Source organism: Canis lupus, chromosome 35, assembly GCF_048164855.1.
Source record: "Canis lupus baileyi chromosome 35, mCanLup2.hap1, whole genome shotgun sequence".
Classification (NCBI taxonomy): domain Eukaryota; kingdom Metazoa; phylum Chordata; class Mammalia; order Carnivora; family Canidae; genus Canis; species Canis lupus.
The window spans coordinates 14,549,307-14,564,534 of NC_132872.1; the positions used below are offsets into that span (position 1 = coordinate 14,549,307).

Consider the following 15,228-nt stretch of genomic DNA (forward strand, 5'->3'; position numbering starts at 1 on the left):
ATCATTAAGATGGTCAAAGTTATAGTTTTGCCACTACAATTATATTTAATAGAAAAAAATGATAATTGATAGATATCTAAACTTAGAATATCATCATATATGGAGGGAAATTAGATGGGAGTACATAATATCTGGGTGCTCTCCACTTCATAGAGCTTGATTTCAAACTCCTTGAATGTATGGGAAAGTCAAGCCAATTTCTAATCATACAGAGATTATCTTGACAATTGCCCTAATACTTTACATGCTCTAAGCTTGGCTTATGAATTTCCTTTATTCCTCCATCATTGTTTTTTGTCTTCCTAAAATACATAATATTGGCTAAATCACCAAATTTATCAAAAATTAGTGAATTTCATGTTTTCATCTGGACTTTAAAACAAAGAATGACAGCTCACTGATCTTACATATTACTTGTATAAACCATAGTCAACCACAATTAATTTCATTCCTAATTATGGGAGTCTAAACTTAACTTACAGCTGATACATAATTAAATTTCCTTAAAGGGAGTTTTCAAACATGACTACAGTTTATTTAAGTACATGGGGAAGTATGTGACATTAATCTATAGCTAAGAACATATTCCTACTTGCTAATAAAATTTTATTATTTTTTTAAAGATTTTATTTATTTATTCATAGAAACACAGAGAGAGAATGAGGCAGAGACACAGGCAGAGGGAGAAGCAGGCTCCAATGCAGAGAGCCTGACATGGGACTTGATCCAGGATCTCCAGGATCATGCCCTGAGCTGCAGGCGGCGCTAAACTGCTGCGCCACCGGGGCTGCCCAAAATTTTATTCTTTAATGTTGATGATTTTCCCACCTCAAATAAAATATTTTCTCTTCCATAGGTCTTTCTAGAAGCCTCGTCAATTTAATTAATGGAGAAAGTCTGATGACCTCTATAATGTCTTTGATTATATTCAGTGGTATTGAGGAGATTAATGTCAACCTGCAAAAGAAGAACCATTCTATAAGTAAGTACTTGTTTTTTCTGAATTTCTTAAAATCAGAATGCTGTATTTTCTAAAAGCTGATACGGATTTTATATTTTCTCATTAAGTTATGCTTATACAACTATAATTGTATTAGTATAATGATCTACCCTTTACAAAGAACTACTACACATCCTTTATTTAATAGTTGTGGTTTTATTGTGAAGCTGGGTAGGGACTTTCATGAGGATGCTTATAGGGCCAACATTCCACAGACCTAGGCTGAGTTGAATGCTTGACAAGAATGAGAAATGTTTTGTAAGGGTTGAAGATGAACTCAGAAGATAGGCCAGGTAGTGCGCCTGCCAGTGGTGAGAGGATGCAGCAATTGCCCTTCCCTTCACTGGAGCTATCTCCCCATGGGAACATCAAGTGGAATTATATGGCCATCTTCAGGGTCTGGGAGCAGTGCTTGTAAACAGAAAGATTGCAAGGTGTTCATGAGCTTGTTTACCTATTCAGAGAGCCCTGAACATAAGTATCTTTCATTACTTTATCGTAGGTCTACACATATATACATATATAATAAATGATATATGTACACTATAATGAATGATTATAAAATATACAGGTGTGTAATTAGCATTCGAGACAAGAAATATGTCATCAGCAGTCCCAGAAGCATCTTATGTGTCTCTCCCTGATCAAAATTCCATACTCTCCTCCTGCAGCAGTGGTTCTCAGAGTATAGTCACTACATTGGATGTGGTGGGAGGCTTTACACACGACCTTTTAAGGATGTCCATGAAATCAAATATTTTCAAAGTAATATTTAGAAATTATTTGCTTTTTTTTTTACTGTGTTACTACTGCACTGGTCTTGGAAAAGTAATGATTATAGGTTTCTTGAGAAAATTGTTGGCATATGGTATTCCATATAATATCCAGGTGCTCTCTATTTCATAGAGCTTGATTTCTAAATCTTATTTACATAAACCATAGTCAACCACAATTAATTTGGTTCTTAATTATGAGAATCTAGATTTGACTTACAGTTGATATATAGTTCATTGTGGGGCAGCAGGGATCCTACTTGCCTCTATTCTGACCCATGTATGCCTTACATATTTATAATCAATGTCTAAAGCTAAGAACTAAAGACTCTTCTTTCCCAAGAATACCCATTCTGGGTATCATCACTCTTCTCATGTCTTCCTCAAGGGAGCTGGTCCAGAGGGTGGACAGTTACCCGACTCACCCTCAGTCTTATTCCATATCCAATTAGTTTATCCAGACCATGGCAGCTTGGAATATCTGTGGTGAGCCTAGAACCCCAATTTAGCACAGGAAGGTACATCTTCTTTAAGTACTTCATATATTCCATCTGTGGTATGTGAGGAAATCAAATCACCACATATATTCAACCTTTTCCAAAATCCATATTTTGCCACCCAGAGAGCTTTCACCATTAAACTGCAGATAGGGCCTTCTAAAAATGATGAAAGTAAGCAACAAAGAGATATATTCAGGAGCTTCTTAAAACTCAAGGACCACTCTTTCAGAAAACCAAAAAATACAAGGATATAGTCACAAGTGCTGATTGGACAGATAAATGTCCAGCCTCCAAACCTGGTCCAGTATTCTACTAGGCTCCATTTAAGGCAGTAAATATTGACCACAGAATTTCAGGGAACCTTATCAGAGCTTACATCTACATTTAAACAAGAGAACTTGATTTACTGGTAAACAAAAGAGAGACAGAGAGGTAGGAGATGGGTACTGATATGGAGATTAATTAATTAATTTGTTAATACAATTATTTATTGATATGTACTATGTGATAGCTCCTATTCTAGGCCTTGTGCTTAACCATGAACATAATAGTCCTTGTTTTCACAGAGCTGGCTTCATAATTTTGATAAAATTAATTGAATAGAATTTTGTGTTAAAATTTCAGAAAAGTAAAAACTGTAAGTAATCACTCTATTTAAATAATAATAGTAAGAACTACTATTCTTACTATTCTCATTATTTGTACCAAGAATATACTACTACTATACTTCTATATATTCTCACTATTTATACAAATTCTTACTATTTATAAAAAATAAAAACTCTCCTGAAGGATGAAGAGAACAGTAAACTTAATTCCTCAGCTACAAGGGATTTCTCTGGATTTTTAAAGCTTTGAAAGAAAAATTTCTTTTAAGAAAAAAAGAGGCTTGATAAGCTTTACTGATAGTTCATTTATAACAAATGACATAATAGTGATCAATTATCTTCATAGTAATTATTATTTTTAAAACTCATGTAATTATTTAAATAATGTTGTTCAATCTTTGAAATCAGCACGTATTTCATAAAGAGGAAAACTAAGAGGAGTTACCACACTCACAGGTCTGTCTTTTCCAACTTGCATGCTAGGAGTTTAAAAACATTGTAAGAAATAATGGATTTCCGGGATGCCTGGGTGGCTTAGCGATTGAGCTTCTGCCTTCAGCTCAGAGCATGATCCCAGGGTCCTGGGATCCAGTCCCGCATCAGGCTCCCTGCAGGGAGCTTGCTTCTGCCTCTGCCTATGTCTCTGCCTCTCTTTCTGTGTCTCTCATGAATAGATGAGTGGAATCAGAAAGAAAAAGAAAGAAAGAAAGAAAGAAAGAAAGAAAGAAAGAAAGAAAGAAAGAGAAAGAAAGAAAGAAAGAAAGAAAGAAAGAAAGACAGAAAGAAAGAAAGAAAAAAAGAAAAAGAAAGAAAGAAAGAAAAGGAAGGAAAATAATGGGTTTTCTTTGAGGCTTCTCCTGGCCTAATAATTCCATGCAGTAAATATTTTACTGATTAAAAACTATTTTCCTTTCTTAAAAAAAGAAAGCAACTTTCAAATGGGGTCTTTGTAACTCCAGTTCCCTACCTCTTTCTGAAATCAGAGTCAATCTCTGTTCTGTTTCAGTTGCAGGAGGTGCTAGACTCCCCAAATTACCAGGATGGCTTAACTCATGGCTTAACATGCCTAGAGCAGGGCGTGACCTAAAGAAATCAATCAGTTCATTTGGCAAGCCAAAAGAACCCAAGAGGTTCACTCCAATGGGACTCAAGAGGCATTCCTTTCTCTGTATTTCCTGTGAGGATCTTTCTAGATAATAGAATATAAATTCCAAGAGTTTGAGGACTTTCTACTTCTTTTTCATTACTGCATCTCCAAGAATTATTGCACGGTTTGGCCCTGAATGCATGTGTATTTCTTTGTTGTTGTTGTTTTTTTAGATTTTATTTATTTATTCATGAGACACACAGAGAGAGGCAGAGACATAGGCAGAGAGAGAAGCAGGCTTCTCATGTGAGTCCAATACGGGACTAGATCCCAGGACTCCAGATCATGACCTGAGCCAAAGGCAGACCACTGACCCACCCACGTGCCCCTACATGTGTATTTCTTAATGGGCACTGAGAGAAGCTCTTAAATTAAACTGACTGAATTTTGCAAACTTGTATATGGCTTTCAGCATTTGAATAGAAACTTTCAATTTAGGAATAAGAAATTACCATACATACCAATGGCAATGAGCTATTTTTAAAGGTAAGGACAAAAAGAAAAGCTGACCCAGAGTATTGCTTAAAATTAAGTTCAAGTAATTTCTATTAACCATTTTCTGTTTACTCTCCTGTCTTGCAGCCCTTGACATCCTGCTTGAACTTTGGTTTTATTTTCTAGCAAGTTTCTTATTTGGAATTCTAAGTTCAAAACTGATTCAATTGTGGATGTCTACTGTTTTTGGAGAGGATGTCAATCACATAAGTCTCAGCTCTTCAATTCTGTACTTCATCTTTTTTATTTGTAAGTCTGGGGCCTATGCCTAAAACTAAATAACAGAAAAATTTAAAACAAACATATGGGAAAATACACACCAGGCAAAATTTGTAAAAAAAAAAAAAAAAAAAAAAAATTCAACTTCTCTAGGAGGAATGCTTTTGTTAAAATAACCTATCAAAGGATAAAAATATTAGTATCTATACAACAGAAATCAATGTCTCAAGATATATAAAGCAAATATCACTATAAAATATCACTATATAATTGTGATTTTGACAAAATCACAATTAAAATAAGATACTTCAGTTTGCCTTTCCCAGATAATTTCATAACCAGTTGGACAAAAAATAATGATGTCTATAAAAAGATATAAATAAAAACTTAAATGTTTGGTTTATAGAATATATAGTTTCATCTCCCCAAATAGAATATATATTCTTTACATATACTAGTAGAAAAGTATATGACTAGTAATTCATTTAAAGAAATGAACTAGACTTGAAGAACATTTTAATAAATCCCAAACACTGTTCAATCACAATACAATCACAATTTACCAATTACAGAAGTAGAGTCTTTAAAAATAGTCATTCTGGGATGCCCAGGTGGCTCAGTGGTTGAGTGTTTGCCTTCAGCTCAGGGCATGATCCTGGGGTCCCAGGATCGAGTCCCATATTGGACTCCATGTGGGGAGCCTGCTTCTCCCTCTGCCTGTGTCTCTGTCTCTCTTTCTGTGTCTCTCATGAATAAATAAATAAATAAAATCTTTAAAAAAATAGTCATTCTAATAGCTTGAAATTAAATATATTTTTCTTGGTAAATTTTAGATCAAAAAGGAAATCAAAATAGAAGTTACAGATCAAGTAAGACTAAATATTAGGAAATCTATCAATGTTATTAATCCATTTCCTACCACTTCCTCCTCACAGAAGCATGGCAGATATTAGTAATTCACCATATTATTGTTTTCTGATGCAGCCTCAGAAAGTTGTTCAACTCAGCTCTTCAAGACAGCCCTATAAATGACTTGGAGTTAGCATGTGCAGTAAATAATACCTAGTTACCAACTTACACTATGCCCTTCCATCTACATATAGGAGCAAAGCAATGTTTTCTATTCTGATATCCATGATTTCTCTGGAAGCTTTAGCTAGTGCAATAAGAGATACAGAGAGAGAAACAAAAAAAGAAAGATATATATCCTTAATTTTGAAAGAGAAAATGATTGCATTAGTGACCATGTTTTAGACTTCAGAGAAAAACCAAAAGAGTTAATTAATAAACTAAGCCTAAAAGGCTTTTTAATAGCTCAATTTAAGATAAGTATACAAAAAGATAGTGTCTTATAAGCCAGCAGTAGCTAGGTAGAAAATATAATGAGAATTTGATTCTCTTTACATTGGCAAAACATTATAAAATATAAAGGGGTAAATTGAACAAGAAGATTGAGGCTAAACATGGAAAAGTATAAAAGTTTACTAAGAAATATAAAATTTGAATAAATCAAGACAGAGAACATCTTCTTAGAAATGCAAGAGTAACAACATTCATTATTTTCATGTCTGGGACAGAAAGGCGAAATATAGGATCTTGAGGCTTCCTAACTCTAATCGGTAGATTAAAGCCAGTTATAATCAAGTGAATTTACAGAATCAAGTTTATGAATTAATGGATAGCAAGAGAGCAGTCAGTACAGATACATTCTTACATACTACTTTAATTGTGGATACCTAAATTTCTACAAAAAAACATATTCTAGTGAATAGAATTTCTTCTACCACATTTAGTAAGTGAACATAGCCTCAAGATTAAGGGTTATACCCCCTTAAATAATTATAAACCTTTAAAGTTAAAATGTCTCTATAAACGTTTTTTTAAATGATTTTATTTATTTATTCATGAGAGACATAGAGAGAGAGGGAGGCAGAGACACAGGCAGAGGGAGAAGCAGGCTCCATGTGGGGAACCTGATGTGGGACTTGATCCCAGGTCTCCAGGATCACGCTCTGGACTGAAGGCACCAATAAACCGCTGAGCCACCGGGGCTGCCCTATAAACATTTTAGAAAGGAAACTTCTAGAACAGAATATCATGAAAATGAGGTACAGAGTAAATATAAATCTAATGTAAAAGAACTTCCATTCATTTTAAGATAAATTAGTTGTGCTAAGCCAGGAGGCTGGCTTAATGTTTATATTATTGGTATTTTCAAGATATTCACCATAAATATTTTCCAAGTTTCACTATTACCTAATAAATGACTATGACTACCAAGGAGTTAATCTCCTCAAAGTGCCTATATCCACACTTCCCTCTTACTTTATAATTCAAAACTAACTAACCAAAGCATTAGTTTATGGCTTAGGTAGCATTTCTAGCCAGGATTAAAATAAAGAATATAAAACTTGTAATTTTCCATCTCTGGAAGGGAAGATTCAGTAGTATGCTAAGGTCACTAATTTTGTAAAATTGAAATGTATCACAATCTGAATCAAACAATAACTGTTTGAGGGTGTTGAAATTTTACCAATTTAAAATATCATCTGGAAATACTGATTGTAAAAACAGACAATATAACCTTTAAAAAAGTGAAGAGCTTTCTCTACTAGGTAGGTAAGAAACATTTAACAAGCCACCAGTAAAAAAACAAACAAACAAACAAAAAAGCAAGCCACCAGTAATTAAAATACTGATTATTGTAACAAAGTAATGTAAAGTAAGCCAAAGAAATGGAGGGGCAAAGAAGCGATCCAAATATGCCTGGCAAACAAAACAAACAAAACAAAACAAAACAAAACAAAAAAACAAATATGCCTGGCAATCGATAAATATGGCAACGTTATAAAAGTAGTATACGCACAATATTCTTTACTATTAAAAGTTTTCATTTTTATTTATTAACCAGAACAATGTCTGCTAAACAATAAGTGGAAAAAAGCTTATTACAAAACCCTATTGCTGTATAATCTCATTATAGCTTTTTTTAATGTGTGGCTTTGTGTGCATGTCGTATATATGCCATCATGAGGAGTTCATTGGGTACTCCACTCTTCTTAAAGATCTTGATCCAATTATCTTGAATTCCCAATTCTATAGCTTATGAGCACCCAAAGATCTCATGCTCTCTGAAAATTGCTGGTTTAGTTCCTCATGATCCCTGCTACCTCCTTTTAAATATACAGAAGTTTTTGGTTCTTAGCAAATTTTACTGACGATGAGCACAAGGGAGCTCACAAGGGAAGTTAAATTATTTAATTCGTGGTTCTATGAGATCTGAAAGCTCCCTTTAATTCCTCACTTTTCCATGCTTCCTGTTTAATTCTTACTGCTTGTATCTAGTATATAAATTCAACAAGTACCTTTTTTTTCTTTAAACTGTTTCTTTTTCTTTTCTTTTCTTTCTTTCTTTCTTTCTTTCTTTCTTTCTTTCTTTCTTTCTTTCTTTTTTTTTTTTTATTCATGAGAGACACAGAGAGAGAGGCAGAAACATAGGCAGAGGGAGAAGCCTGCTCCTTCCTGGCAGGGAACCCGATGTGGGACTCGATCCCTGGAACCCAGGATCATGACCCGAGTGGAAGGCAGACACTCAATCACTGAGCCACCCAGGCGTCCCAACGTATCTTTTAATGTTTAAAGCTGCCCTTTGGGTCTCATTCTCTATTCTTAACTAATTTATCAAATTATTTCTTCCAAACAAATACAGTCCTTTACATGATAAAAATTCTAATATATTTTTTTTAGAATTATACCGATCTTCCTTGACTCACAATGGGGTCATATCTCAATACACCCCACTGTATGTTGAAAATATCGTAAGTCAAAAATGCATTTAGTACACTTCACTTACCAAAAATCGTCGCTTAGCCTAGCCTACCTTAAACATGCCTAGAATACTTACATTAGCCTACAGTTGGGCAAATCATCTCACACAAAGTCTATTTTATGATAAGGTGTTGGATATCTCATGTAATTTATTGAGTCCTGGCTGTACTGAAAGTGAAAAACAGAATGGCTGTAGGGGTGCAGAATGACTGCAAATGTATCAGCTGTCCACCTCAGGACGGCCTGGCAGACTGGGAGCTGTGGCTTGCTGCTACTGCCCAGCATCATGAGAGAGCATCTTACTGCAAATTGCTAGCCTGAGAAAAGATCAATATTCAAAATTCGAAGTTCTGTTTCTATTGGCTTCACACTGCTTGTGCACCATTGTAAAGCTGAAAAATTGCCATGTCAAATCTTCGTAAGTTGGGGATGGTCTGTACTTAAAGTCTTGGTAGTTCGATTATAGCTCCTCTTTTAAAAAATGATACCATACCATATTATTTGAATTTCTTTAAAGATTTTATTTATTTATTCATGAGAGACACAGAGAAAGGCAGAGACATAGGCAGAGGGAGAAGCAGGCTCCATGCAGGGAGCCCGATGTGGGACTCGATCCCGGGACCCCAGGATCACGCCCTGAGCCGAAGGCAGACTCTCAATGGCTGAGCCACCCAGGCGTCCCAATTATTTGAATTTTTTACAGTGATAATATACTACTTTCATAAGCAAGGGGGAATATAACTCTAATACAACTACTTTTAAGAATAGTCCAGTTTTATATGCTTTTCAGTCCTGCAGAGTAAATGTACCCAAACAAAATTAAGCTGGAGAAGTATATCCATATGGGGTTTCTACTGGCTTGATTTCCTGAGTCCTGCCACAAAGTCAAGCCATTTCTATCTCCTACTGTCTCCTAAGAAGAAAGCACAGGAACTGGACTAGTCCATAAAGAACTCATTGGCTCACTTCCATGTCATTCCTCCAAGAGCCCCTCTGAAAAAATTAGACCTGTAGAGGGGGCTCAATCCACACTGGGGCACAAGGAGTTTGCGAGCTTCATATCATTGGCAAGGATCTGAAACCAGAGCAGTGCAAGGATGCTCAGTACAGACTTGACAACACAGTTGGGTGCAAATCTGAAAAAGAAGACAGATGATGGGTGGTGGTAAGAATCCGCCGCATAATCAAGTTGAAACCAAGTAAGGTAGCTTCTCTATAAAGTTACTGTACTATCAATATCAAGATGATAGTTTCATCTCAGGCAAAATTTGTGCCATTGTTGATGTTAGAGTAATACTTTATTTCTTTTAAAATAGGTGAGATAGTTGGAATGTCTGGAATATTTACCTTGGCCATTATGGGACTTTTTTTAAATTCCACAAGTTTTAAACCAGGAGTTGAAGTGCTTCTTCTTGAGTGAGTAGCTAGCATATTTTAGAAGCTATAATATTGTACTGGTGACTATATCTACATCTACATTGGTCAAAGTAAGATGCTGACTCCAAACTACCCAACTAAAATCCTTTATTAAAAACTCTATTCTTAAAAAATAAAAAAAAATTTAAAAATTAAAAAAATAAAAACTCTATTCTTGTGTCTTCTAGTCCTCTAATTTTAGGCAAAATTTGGAACCTTATCTTGAATTCATGTGGGCTCCCTTTTCCTTCTAATTTTCTCCATTCTCTGCCCATCTACTTAATAATTTCCAGTAGAATTCACTAGACAGGGCCAGGATTAAGGTAAGGCATGTGAAGCCACTCATCTCAGGCACAAAATTTAAGAAGGTGTAAAAAAAAAAAAAAAACAGTAATCAAGATAAATAATATTTTAGCACAATATTTTTAAAAAATAGAATTAATGCAGAAACTCCATGGTGAAAATACAAAAATTTTAAATAAAGATGAGACCAATATTACTGATTAGTTCCTTTTGCCTCAGGCTCCAATATGGCTCAGCATGGCACTGCTACTAGAATAGAAAACCAATGTTTTAAGGACAATGAAGAGGTGGCATGAAAAACAAAAAATTAAGCTAGGGCATTTGAAGAGCATTGGCAATGCTATAAGAGGAAATATGGTCACACCATTATTCTATCACCACACAGTTGATCCTTCTACTCCACCTTTCAGTTCCTGGACCTCCTCTCTTCCTATGAGCATGTTTGCCATCCCGCTTAAAACACCCACTAAATGATCACTTCATAATCTCAATTTCAAGAATCTTACTGTCTAACATATGACATGTACCAGCTCCTACTCACCAAGATAGTAGAAATCTGGGGTAACAATGGTAAACCCTCCTATATCCTACAACATCTGCAGCAGGTCCTTGCCACTGTCTCATGTGCATCACCTCTCATGTTTTCAGCTTAAAGTCTCTAGGACCCCATTTCAAACAATTCTGCAATCACACTGAGACTACACTGTGTCAATCTTATGATTTTCCTCACCGGCCTCACTTCCTCCTTACTGAGATCCTGCCTTTTGTTTAAAAACCATCTAATAACTTCTCATCCCTTCTGGCTACAGGTCAAAGTTGTTTTAATGGCAAATAAAGTCCTATGTCCCCCTGATTTCCACCACTCTCACCCTCACTGACCCTGCCCTAGCCACACTGATCACTCTGCTGCTCCTCAGACATGCCAGTCATGCTCCCTGTTTGTGCTTCTGTCCTTGTGTTTCTGCTCCTAAAATGTGCTTCCCCTGCATGCTGGTATAGTGGCTGCCTTACTTCTTTCATGCTTCTCTTCTATATTTATTTTGTTATAACACTATGACATTAAGCAGGAAATATATAGAAAGATAATAAGAAGTAAATTGTAAATAGCCTCCTATGGCACCAGCACCAAAATATGATCAATATTGGTAATTGAGTTTCCTTTTCCAAATTGCTTTGCCTGTAGCAGATGAGAACACGCACCTTGGAGTGATGTAGAGTTTTCCTGGGCTCTAGGGCACTTGAATATACATATGCTCACAAATCCCAAATGGAGAATCTACAAAGGACATTCATTTGAATAAAGGATTAATTCACATCTAAATGCTAGCTAGATTTTAGGATAAGCCTTAATTCTATCACTATGTAAGGCAGACTAGCAGTTCAGCATTTCTTTTAAAGACAAATAATTTTAGCTCTTCCTAATGATATAAGGAGTTCACAATTAGGATTCTCAAGTATATGAATCATGATGCCTGAATGAACCAAAACATATTTTCAGAATCCGTGCCAAAAAAACACACTCATTTACATGTAGTTGCTCTAGAATTATTTACTTGTCTTAGTGCTCCTTCCCCTCCAGTTAAATTATAAGCCCTTTGTGTGTAGGCAAATGCCTTATTCATATTTTCTTGATTAAACCTAGTACAATGCCTCACATGGATAACTTTGTGATAAATATATTAGATTAGTTAACTGTAATTAACTACATTTATTTCTTCTGTAAATGCAGATTCTGGAATTGTCTCTCATTTGTTGCTTTTCTTATGGTGTTTACCTTCATTGGACTTCTAATTCCTGCGCATACGTATTTATATGTATCATTTTATGACATATATTATTCATTAAATATCTATTTCACACTTATTGTTTTAAGGTAAGAATGTCATTTGTATTTTTTTTTATTTATAGGGCATTGACTAAGTCCAAAGATATTGTTTAAATAGAAATGATTCATCCCTTAGAATGAAAATGAAGAATTGCCTCTTAAACTTGCCAAGGAATCATTAGCAAATTACTGTTTTAGTGGGGTGGTTTTTCTTTTTTTCCAGTTTTTAACTGCATTTCAGAGCAATCCAAGCTCTTTATACAATTTTTGATAATTGAAAGAAAAAAATTTTTCATAATTTTCCTACCTAGAGGCAACTGCTGTTAACATTTGCTATTGTTTCATCCAGTGTTACTTTTTTCTATGAGGTTTCATAAAGTTCAGCACCAATCATAAATAAAAGTTTTATGTTGCTTTTGTTTGCCCAACATTGTATAACAAATAATTTCCTTCTGATTAAATTATAGTTACAAAGAGCTTTTTAAAAATCATTAGGAAGTCCTCTTTGTAAATGTCCTTTTTCCTTAAATAATTTTGTAGCCCCCTTTTCAACGGTAAGAGGCAGAAGAGGGCAGCCCGGGTGGCTCAGTGGTTTAGCGCCTGTCTTCCAACCAGGGTGTGATCCTGGAGACCCGGGATCAAGTCCAACGTCGGGCTCCCTGCATGGAACCTGCTTCTGTCTCTGCCTCTCTTTCTCTCATGAATAAATAAATAAAATGTTAAAAGAAAAAAAAAAGGGGGGGCGGGCAGAAGAGAGTCTGCCCGTGTAAGTAAAAAGGACATGACACAGAGGAGGAAAACTCTCTGGATTCTATTCCTCACCTTGCTAGCATTCTACTTCCATCTAGGAAAACTAATTAGGCGTCGACATCAGTTGGCTAGTGCCAACTAATGGAAATTAGTCCCATTCGTGTAAAATGTAGGAAATGTGTGATTAAAAGAAAAAATAGAAATGAATCAGCCAATATTGGATAGATTCAGCAAGGTTAAAATCTACAAAGAGAAAGGGAAGACATTCCACCTCCCCTTCAGTTCTTATTCATTAGATTTGCTTTTATTTATTTTTGGGATCCAGAAGAGAATGTATCTACAAACATCTCTTTTTCTTTTCTGCCTAAGAAATGTGGAATTACCTGACTATAAACCTAATAGGAGGAAATAAAGAGAATAATGTCATCGTCTTGTCATCTCTCTCTAGGAAATGCCCTTTTGCCTTTTTTTGGTGCCATCCATGCTAACAATGTGTGAAAGATGACTCCTTCATCTGAGAGTTGGCAATTCCACAGGGAATAGATTGGAATAGAGTAGAATGAAATGGAAAAAAAATGTCTATGGCAAGAATACATTTTAAAATCTCTTTTGTCTTTTAGACTCCTGGTCTTTCTATTATTGAGCCCTCTTCTGTCTCGATTTGGACATGGGTTCAGCTGGCGCTGGGCATTCATAATGGTCTGGAGTGAAATGAAAGGAACACCTAATATAAACATGGCTCTTCTGCTTGCCTACTCTGACCTTTCTTTTGGCTCTGAGAGGGAAAAATCTCAAGTAAAGATAAATTAATTCTTTTATTTGAACATTTAATGAATACTATTACAGTGTACTTTGTATGTTTTTGTCCTGAGGTAGCTCAACCCTACTTGGACTGTGGGAGTGATTTAGCTATGATGGCATGACTGGAGAGAAGAAAAACAACTGACAACTTTTTCTCTTCCTGGAGGCTCAAGGGATTTCTAAATCCTTTCCTTATATTGCAATCATATTTTTCATTACAAGAGCCACGTCAAATAAGAAAGAAATAAGAAAATAAGAAAAGAGAGATGAACACACCCATTCCTTCTCTTACCTATCACCTGATTGAATCATTTGGGTTTATCTTTTCTGGCTTCTTTTTTCTTAAAAAAGATTTTTTTTTTGTTTCTTTGAGAAAGAGAGAGAACATGCTGGAGAGAGCACTAGCAAGAGAGCACAAGCAGGGTGAGTGGCAGAAGGAGAGGGCAAATCAGACTCCCTGATGAACAGAGAGTCCAACATGAGACTCAATCCCAGGACCTGGGATCATGATCTGAGTAGAAGGCAGACACTTAACCAACTGAGACACCCAGGCATCCCTTTTCATTACACTCTTAAAATAAGTTTATTATGAAGGTTAAAGGAGTTAAATTTTATAAATAATTTAAAATAGTACCTGATTACAGCACCTGGATAGCTCGATCAGTTAAGCATCAAAATCTTGTTTTTGGCTCAGATCATGATTTCAGGGTCATGAGATGGAGCCTTGCATTGGGCTCCATGCTGGGCAAGGAGTCTGCTTGAGATTCTCTCTCTCTCCCTCTGCCTTCCTTTTGTGTTCTCTCGCTGTGCCAAATAAACAAATAAATAAAATAGCACCTAATACAGGGTACGAACTCAATAAGTGTTTTTTTTTTACTTACTCCTAATACTCAAGAAAAGCAGAAACTGCTTATGATTGGCTATCGCTTTCTGTAATTTTGTGCAGTGACATTTAATAATGCTAGGAACCAGAACATTTTAATTGTCAAGTGAAGTTGCCTCTTCACTGATACTAGCCCCCAGTTCTGCCTAACAGAACACTATGGGCATAACTCTCCCTCCTTGTCATCTCCAGGTAAGAACATTACAACATTACAAGGAGCTTTGCAAGAAATTTCCTGTGCAGATATCACAATGCATGTAACACTTCCATTGTGGGTTTTTTTTTTTTTTTAACAAAAACTCCAAATGTAAAGGGAAGGACAGCAAGGGAATCATTGCATGTTCAACTGGATAATAGCGTAATCATTAAACAATTAAACACTGCTTTAAAACCAAAGTATCTAATATTACATGATCTCCCCCTTCTTTTTTACTATCTCCACATGCCTGAATAATCAAGGTCCATTCAGCACCACACATCCTGACCAGTGTAATGGTAGACACTGCACATGGATCTGGATTCTGAATTTCTAGTTGGCTGCTATTTGCTGTGTGGCCATCAGCAAGTTATTTAACTCTCATCCCATCACACATGTCAGTTTCCTCATTTCAAAAGGGCTTGCTAGAAAATGTTTAATAAGTCACTTTATTAGGAGTCAAAGGGAGCCCTAATTCATAGCA

At 35.6% G+C, this 15,228-nt stretch overlaps 1 protein-coding gene across 1 annotated transcript in view; it reads left to right on the forward strand.

The window, feature by feature from the left end:
* The window catches only part of SLC9C1 (solute carrier family 9 member C1), an 81,962-nt gene that overhangs the window by 13,516 nt on the left and 53,218 nt on the right, over window positions 1-15,228 (forward strand). Inside the window, 5 exon segments of the mRNA XM_072812519.1 lie at window positions 857-982; window positions 4,611-4,772; window positions 9,887-9,986; window positions 12,019-12,162; window positions 13,485-13,659. Of these exon segments, the coding sequence (XP_072668620.1) occupies window positions 857-982; window positions 4,611-4,772; window positions 9,887-9,986; window positions 12,019-12,162; window positions 13,485-13,659 (707 nt within the window).